Source organism: Salvelinus sp. IW2-2015, unplaced genomic scaffold (genome assembly GCF_002910315.2).
Source record: "Salvelinus sp. IW2-2015 unplaced genomic scaffold, ASM291031v2 Un_scaffold2097, whole genome shotgun sequence".
In the NCBI taxonomy this organism is placed as follows: Eukaryota; Metazoa; Chordata; class Actinopteri; order Salmoniformes; family Salmonidae; genus Salvelinus; species Salvelinus sp. IW2-2015.
Genome location: NW_019943435.1, coordinates 123,252 through 132,073, shown reverse-complemented (window position 1 = coordinate 132,073; position 8,822 = coordinate 123,252). Strand labels below are relative to the sequence as shown.

Here is an 8,822-nt window from a genome sequence, read left to right as displayed (position 1 = left end):
GAGGAGGATGATGATGGTGATATTGTTAACCAGGAGGAGGATGATGATGGTGATATTGTTGACCAGGAGGAGGATGATGATGGTGATAAACATGATCTCACCAATGTTCTTTCTCTAGGTAAAGGACAGACTCCTCAAGTAACCATGACTACAGGAAACAGTATCGTGTCTAAACCAGCCACCACTGCTATGGTGAGTCCCTCAATATCTATCCATCTACCAACCCATCCCCTTCTATCTATCTCTCTATCTATCTCTATCTGGGGAAAGGGAGACACCTAGTTAGTGGTACAACTGAATGTATTCAACTGAAATGTGTCTTCTACATTTAACCCAACCCCTCTGAATCAGAGGTGGGGGGGGCTGCAACTCGGCATCCACGTCATCAGAGCCCGGGGAACAGTCGTTGTTGGGAGTTAATTAACCGCCTTGCTCAAGGGCAGAACGACCTATTTTTACACCTTGTCGGGCTCAGGGATTTAAACCAGCGACCTTTTGGATACTGGCCCAAAGCTCTTATTAACCGCTAGGCTACCTGCTGCCCCAAATAATATGTGACATTCTGTAAGGGGATCATTCACTTCACTATACACACGGACATTAACAGACATAATACATGATACCGGTTATCATTCCCATCACCATATTCCCTGACAGCAAAAGGGAAAAAGTATTCTGTGATTCTGATAACATTTAGTAGAATTTAACAAACAAAGCATCCAATTCGGGAAAGTTGTATTTCTGGTCAGAATGCTGGTGAGTTACCGTCGCTTTTTCTTGAAAAAAATGTTATATATAATTTTTTTTTGGAACAGCCATCACTGTTATTCCTAAAAAAACACTAATGACTGATCTAGGAACAGATTAAAGACCAACAGAGTAATGACTGATCTAGGAACAGATTAAAGACCAACAGAGTAATGACTGATCTAGGAACAGATTAAAGACCAGCAGAGTAATGATTGGTCTAGGAACAGATTAAAGACCAACAGAGTAATGTCTGGTCTAGGAACAGATTAAAGACCAACAGAGTAAAGACGGGTCTAGGAACAGATTAAAGACCAACAGAGTAATGACTGGTCTAGGAACAGATTAAAGACCAACAGAGTAATGACTGATTAGCTATTTACACTGGTGCCAAAACCCTCCCCTGCTTCTACCTCACTCATCCTCCCCTGCCTCTACCTCACTCCTCCTCCCCTGCCTCTACCCCACTCCTCCTCCCCTGCCTCTACCCCACTCCTCCTCCCTTGACTCTACCTCACTCCTCCTCCCCTGCCTCTACTCTCCTCCCCTCTCTCACCTCCTCCTCTACCTCCTCCTCCTCCTGCCTCTACCTCACTCATCCCCTGCCTCTACCTCACTCATCGCCCCTGCTCACTCCATCCTCCCCTGCCTCCTCACTCCTCCCCTGCCTCTACCTCACCTCCCCTGCCTCTACCTCCTCCTCCTCCCCTGCCTCTACCTCACTCCATCTCCCCTGCCTCTACTCACTCCCCTCACCCTGCCTCTACTCACCTCCTATCCTCTCTAACTCACTCCTCCTCCCACTTACCTCACTCCTCCCCTGCTCTACCTCACTCCTCCTCCCCTGCCTCTACCAACTCCTCCTCCCCTGCCTCTACCTCACCCTCCTCCCCTGCCTCTAACCATCCACCCCTCCTCCGCCTCTACCCTCACTCCTCTATCCTGCCTACCTCACTCCTCCTTCCTCTTAACTCACTCCTCCTCCCCTACCCTCTCCTCACTCACTCCTCCCCTGCTCTAACTCACTCCTCCTCCCCTGCCTCTAACTCACCACTCCAACTCACTCCTCCTCCCTGCCTCTACCTCACCCCTCCTCCCCTGCCCTACCTCACTCTCCCCTCTACCTCCTCCTCCTCCCGCCTGCTTACCTCACTCTCCTCCCCTGCCTGCCTCTACCTCACTCATCCTCCCCTGCCTCTAACTCACTCCTCCTCCCCTGCCTCTAACTCACTCCTCCTCCCCTGCCTCTAACTCCCTCCTCCTCCCCTTCCTCATTAAGAACATCTGCTTTTGCCATGACATAGACTGAACAGGTAAATCCAGGTGAAAGCTATGATCCATTATTGATGTCACTTGTTAAATCCACTTCAATCAGTGTAGATGAAGGATTTTTAAGCCTTGAGACAGTTGATACATTGATTGTGTGTGTGTGCCATTCAGAGGGTGAATGGGTGCCTTTGAATGATGTATGGCAGTAGGTGCCAGGCTCACAGGTTTGAGTCTGTCAAGAACTGCAACGCTGCTGGGTTTTTCACACCCAACAGTTTCCCGTGTGTTTCAAGAATGGTCCACCACCCAAAGGATATCTGGCTAACACACAAGCTATGTGTGTTAGCCAGATATCCTTCTGGCATGTGCCTGTCATCAATGTCTATTTTTTTTATATAAATAATTTCTACAGTAACCCTCCAAAAAGTTAATAATATATATTTTTAATTTCCACATGTACCAGGAAGCTAAGAAACAAACACTGAGCCTCCTAGTACATATGGAAATGTAAAAAAGTTTATGAATCAATTTCAGACCAAAAGCCTATTGCTTCTTAAGTAGTTATTTATTCATTTTAGTTCAGAAAAAGATCTCTCCACAGAAGCGACAACTAACAGGGATGGTTAAAATTGATTGACGTAGCAACATCAGGGAAACTGGGCGAAAGGGGAAGTGGTGCTTCAAATAAGCAGTTCTACAACATCTTTAATTGAGCCTGTCGTACTCCTAACCCTAACCCCAACGCTAACCCTAACCCTACTCCTAACCCTAACCCTACTCCTAACCCTAACCCTACTCCTACTCCTAACCCTAACCCTAACCCCAACCCTAACCCAGCATACCTAACCCTAACCCTAACCCAACCACCTAACCCCAACCCCAACCCTAAACCAACCCACCTAACCCTAACTCCCTAACCCTAACCCTAACCCCAACCCTAACCCTAACACCTAACCCTAACCCCTAACCCTAACCCCAACCCCTAACCCCAACCCCACCCTAACCCTAACCCCTAACCCCAACCCTAACCCCAACCCTAACCCGCCTAACCCTAACCCCTAACCCTAACCCCAACCCTAACACCTAACCCCTAACCCTAACCACTAACCCCTAACCCTAACCCTAACCCTAAACCCTAACCCTAACCCTAACCCCTAACCCTTAACCACCTGCCTCAACACGGAAAGTGATCAACTGTGTGGAAGCTCCGGGGACAGTCGTCTGGATACTGGAAAGAACAACAAATTGGCAGATGCAACAGATTTATCATATTTAGCAACAACAGTTCATGAGGGCTCAAAAAAACAAAAAAAAGATTCGTTCATACTGGTGAACCGGCGTTTGAGTTGTGTTGTTTGCGAAATCAACCGTCCCTTATCTCCGGTATATTTCGGCATGCGTCATTCAAGACTTCGTCTAAATGTGTGCAGCGCGATGGACATCTAATGCATAATGTCTCAGGAAAGACTGTCTGGGATGTCAATATAGGCCTACAGGCCGTGGTGAAAACATGTGCACACAAAAATAGCAAGGTGAGGCAGGACCAAACTGTAGCTACTATAGCCCTCTACATAGGAAACAAGAGAGAACTAGCAGTAGCATACTGTAGCTAGCTATAGCCCTCTACATAGGAAACAGAGAGAGACTAGCAGTAGCATACTGTAGCTACTATAGCATCTACGTAGAAAACAAGAGAGAGACAAGCAGTAGCATACAGTAGCTACTATAGCCATCTACGTAGGAACAAGGAGAGACAAGCAGTAGCTACTGTAGCTACTATATGCCATTCTACGTAGGAAACAAGGGAGAGACTAGCAGTAGAACTGTAGCTACTATAGCCATCTACGTAGAAAACAAGAGAGAGACAAGCAGTAGCATACTGTAGCTACTATAGGCCATCTACGTAGGAAACAAGGGAGAGACAAGCAGTAGCATACTGTAGCTACTATAGCCATCTATGTAAGAAAACAAGAGAGAGACTAGCAGTAGCATACTGTAGCTACTATAGCATCTACGTGAAACAAGAGAGAGACAAGCAGTAGCATACTGTAGCTACTATAGCCATCTACATAGGAAACAAGAGAGAGACAAGCAGTAGCATACTGTAGCCCCTCTTTCATAGAAAACAGAGAGAGACAAGCAGTAGCATACTGTAGCTACTATAGCCATCTACGTAGGAAACAAGGGAGAGACAAGCAGTAGCATACTATAGACCTTACATAGGAAACAAGAGAGAGACTAGCAGTGGCATACTGTAGCTACTATAGCCCTCTACATAGGAAACAAGAGAGAGACTAGCAGTAGCATACTATAGCCCTCTACATAGGACAAGAGAGAGACTAGCAGTAGCATACTATAGCCCTCTACATAGAAAACAAGAGAGAGACTAGCAGTAGCATACTGTAGCTACTATAGCCATCTACATAGAAAAACAAGAGAGAGACTAGCAGTAGCATACTGTAGCTATAGCCCTCTACATAGGAAACAAGAGAGAGACTAGCAGTAGCATACTATAGCCCTCTACATAGGAACAAGACAGAGACAAGCAGTAGCATACTATAGCCCTCTACGTAGGAACAAAGAAAGAGACAAGCAGTAGCATACTATAGCCCTCTACGTAGAAAACGAGAGAGAGACAAGCAGTAGCATACTATAGCTAACTATAGCCCTCTATGTAGAAACAAGAGAGAGACCTAGAGTCAGCATACTATAGCCCTCTATTAGAAAACAAGAGAGAGACTAGCAGTAGCATACTGTAGCTACTATAGCCTTCTATGTGAAAACAAGAGAGAGACTAGAGTAGCATACTGTAGCCCTCTAACATAGAAAACAAGAGAGAGACTAGCAGTAGCATACTATAGCTACTATAGCCCTCTACATAGGAAACAAGAGAAGACAAGCAGTAGCATACTGTAGCCTCTACATAGGAAACAAGAGAGAGAACAAGCATAGCATACTATAGCCCTCTACATAGAAAACAAGAGAGAGACAGCAGTAGCATACTATAGTACTATAGCCCTCTACATAGGAAACAAGAGAGAGACAGCAGTAGCATACTGTAAGCCCTCTACATAGGAAAACAAGAGAGAGACAAGCGTAGCATACTATAGCCCTCTACATGAAAACAAAGAGACAAGCAGTAGCATACTTAGCTACTATAGCCTCTACATCGGAAACAAAAGAGAGACTAGCAGTAGCATACTGTAGCTACTAATAGCCCTCTACATGGAAACAAGAGAGAGAACTAGCAGTAGCATACTATAGCCCTCTACATAAGAAAACAAGAGAGAGACTAGCAGTTAGCATACTGTAGCTACTATAGCCCTCTACATAGGAAACAAGAGAGAGACTAGCAGTAGCATACTATAGCTACTATAGCCCTCTATGTAGTGTCACACCTGCTCCAGCTTCCCCTCTCTGTTGCACGAGGGCGCCAGGCTGCCCATCATTACGTACACCGGTCACCATCATTACACGCATCAGTGCTTCATTGGACTCACCTGGACTCCTTGACTTTGTTGATTTCCCCATCTATATCTGTCTGTTCCTCAGTTTGATCCCGTGTCAGCTTTATTGTCGTTTTATTCCCTCCCCCCTCCAGACGCTGTTCTTGTTTTGTTTGATTTTCTTTTTTCCTTTACACGTTCGCTCCCTGTACTTGTTTCTCATCTCCAGCGTCGGTCCTTAACTGTAGAAAACAAGAGAGAGACAAGCAGACACAGAGAAAGAGAGAGAAAAAGACAGACACAGAGAGAGAGAGATGCAGCAAGGAATACTTCAGTATAATTGTTAGGCTATTTGATGTGTAATTTGGATTACAAGTTTATAAATAGCAGCTTAATGCTGTATATAGCTATAGGTAGTAGGCTACACTGCATAATGAAATAATCCCTAGTAAACTAGTGATTTGGCTGTATTACTTGACTGGCTGTATTATTTGACATTAATAGACTGGTTTCACACACGACAACTTTCTATCCAAGCTGGGAGAGAGTGCAGCGATGGCTCATGTCATGCAGGTTTAGGTAGGCTATCAGTTGGTTTGAATTTCTAACTTGAATTACTGAACAAGTAATTACGTTATTGCCACTAGCCAGAAGTCTAAATGTCAGCAGTACGAAACCATATATACTGTAGCTTCGGGAAATGTTAGGCTTAACATGAAACCATTATGACCAAATACGCCTACCGATAAACATTTATACCAAAGAAAATCAAATCAACAGATGTCACAAAGTGCTTATACAGAAACCCCCAGCCTGAAACCCCAAACAGCAAGCAATGCAGATGTAGAAGCACTAGCTAAAGCAAAGCTATAGGCTACATGCCCACCGTTAGCACGCGCTCCAGCAGGTATATTTCACTGGTCACCCCCAAAGCCAATTCCTCGTTCGGCCGCCTTTCCTTCCAGTTCTCTGCTGCCAATGACTGGAACGAACTGCAAAAATCACTGAAGCTGGAGACTCATATCTCCCTCACTAGCTTTAAGCACCAGCTGTCAGAGCAGCTCAAAGATCACTGCACCCGTACATAGCCCATCTGTCAATAGCCCATCCAACTACCTCATCCCCATACTGTTATTTATTTGATTTATTTTGCTCCTTTGCACCCCAGTATCTCTTCTTGCACATTCATCATCTGCACATCTATCACTCCAGTGGTTAATTGCTAAATTGTAATTATTTCGCCACTATGGCCTATTTATTGCCTATTTAGGCAGCCTCATAGACATGTCGCAATATCAGCACCATGGACAGGGACCGGAAGTCTATTCTTTGTGAGTGTCTGCTTGGCTGACGCATTCAATTTTTATTTTAGGGAGTAGGGTTGGGGGGGGGCGAGCTCCAAACTTGCGGGGGTCCAGAGAAACTGCATTATGCCAGTGCCTCTCACTTATCACCAGTTAGTTAGCCCATTGTTGCGCAACGACATTGTTCTAGAGAGTCTGCTGTGTATACTGTGTTTGTTATTGTTCCCCCCCAAAAATGCCTTCAACCGCCCCCCCCCACCCCCACCGTGTTCCGCTCCGGTGCTATTGGGAGGTGGTTCAAAAGCAGGAATGGTAGATGGTAAGATGGTTGCACAGCTGAATAGAGGACCAAGCGGTAACCCGAGCTGCCGCGCCGAGCGCATTTTGTGGCCTCTCTCTGTGATCAGTCCTGATTGCCCTAGAATGGGAGAGAAACCTTTGGGAGTGGATCGCATTAGACCTGCATTATTCAACAGCGTGGTTTGAGACAGACGGGTAGAACAGAGAGAGAGAGAGAGGGAGAGCGAGAGAGACACAGTCCGGAGCTAGTGAAGAAGAGAGAGAGAGAGAGAGAGTAGGAAAAAAGCATAAAAAACAGAAGATAAGAAGAGAGAACAAAAAAAATAAAGTTAAAAAGAAAGAAAAAAAAAAGAAAAATAGAAGGAAAATAAAAAAGAAAAACAAAAAACAAACAGAAAGAAAAAGAAGAAAGAAAATAAGAAAAAAAAAATAAAAAAAAGAAAAAAGAAGAAAAAAAAAAAAAAAAAGGAAAAAATGATAATAAAAGAACAAAGAAGAGAAAAAAGAAAAAAAAAAAAAGAGAAGAGAAAGAAAGAAAAGTATAGAAAAAAAAAAAAAATAAAAGAAAAATAAGGAAAAAGAACAGAAAAAACAAAAAGAAAAAAAAGAAAAAAAGAAAAGAAAAAAAAAAAAAAATAAAAAAAAATTAATAGAAAAAAAATAAGGAAGAATGAAAAAAATAAAAAAAAAAAAAAGAAAAAAAAAAAAGAAAAAAAAAAGAAAAGAAAAAAGAAAAAGAAAAAAAAAAAAGAAAAAAAGAAGAAAAAAAAAAAAAAGAAAACGGATAGAAAAGAGAAAAGAGAAAAGAAATAAGTAAAAAAGGAGAAAAAAAGAAGAGAAGGAAAAAAAAAATAAAAAAGAAAGAAAGAAAAAAAAAAAAAAGAAAAAAAAAGAAAAAAAAAAAAAAAAAAAGAAAAAAAAAGAGGAAAAAAAGAAAAAAGAAAAAAAATGAAACAAAAAATAAAGAAAAAAGAAATAAGAAAGAAAAATAAAAAAAAAAAAAATAAGAGAAAAGAAAAAAAAATCGAAAAATACATAAGAAGAAAGAAAAAGAAGGAAAGAAGAGGAAAAAAAAAATAAGAAGAAGATAAAAAAAAGAAGACGAAAAAAAATAAATCAACAGATAGGAAAAAGAAAGAAAAAAAATAAGAAAAAAGAAGAAAAGAAGAGAAGAAAAAAAAGAAGAAAAAACATAAACAAAAACAGAAAAGAAAGAAAAAAAAAAAGAAAAAGATAGAAAGAAAAAAAAACAAGAAAAGAAAAAAAAAGAAAAAAAAGAAAAAAAAAAAGAAAAGAAAGAAAGAAAAAAGAAAAAAGAAAAGAAAATAAAACAGAAGAAAAAGATAAAAAGAAAAAAAAAAGGAAAAAACAGTCAAAAAAGAAAGAGAAAAGAAATAAAAAGAGAAATAAAAAAAATGAAAAATAACAAAAAAAAAAAAAAAATAAGAAAAAAAAACAATAAAAGGAAAAAAAATAAAGAAAAAGAGGGGAGAAAAAAAAAATAAATGAAAAAAAAAACTCAATAAAAAAAAAAGAAAAAAAGAAGAAAAAGGAAGAAAAAAAATAGAAAGAGAAAAAAATAAAGAAGAAAGAAAAAGAAGAAAATAAAAAAAAGATAAAAAAAAAGAGAAAAAAAAAAAAAAAAAAAATAAAAAGAACAAAAACAAATAAAAAAAAGACAAAAAAAAAAAGAAATAAATAAAAAAAGAAAGAAAAGAAAAAGAGAAGAACTAAAGAAAAAGAAAGAAGAATCAAA

General features: G+C 40.7%; 1 protein-coding gene across 1 annotated transcript in view; it reads left to right on the top strand.

Moving 5' to 3' along the window:
- LOC112072945 (A-kinase anchor protein 2) overlaps window positions 1–8,822 on the top strand; it is a 149,835-nt gene that overhangs the window by 67,537 nt on the left and 73,476 nt on the right. The window contains exon 5 of the mRNA XM_070439985.1: window positions 119–192. Coding sequence (XP_070296086.1) covers window positions 119–192 — 74 coding nt within the window. The remainder of the gene's footprint in view (window positions 1–118; window positions 193–8,822) is intronic.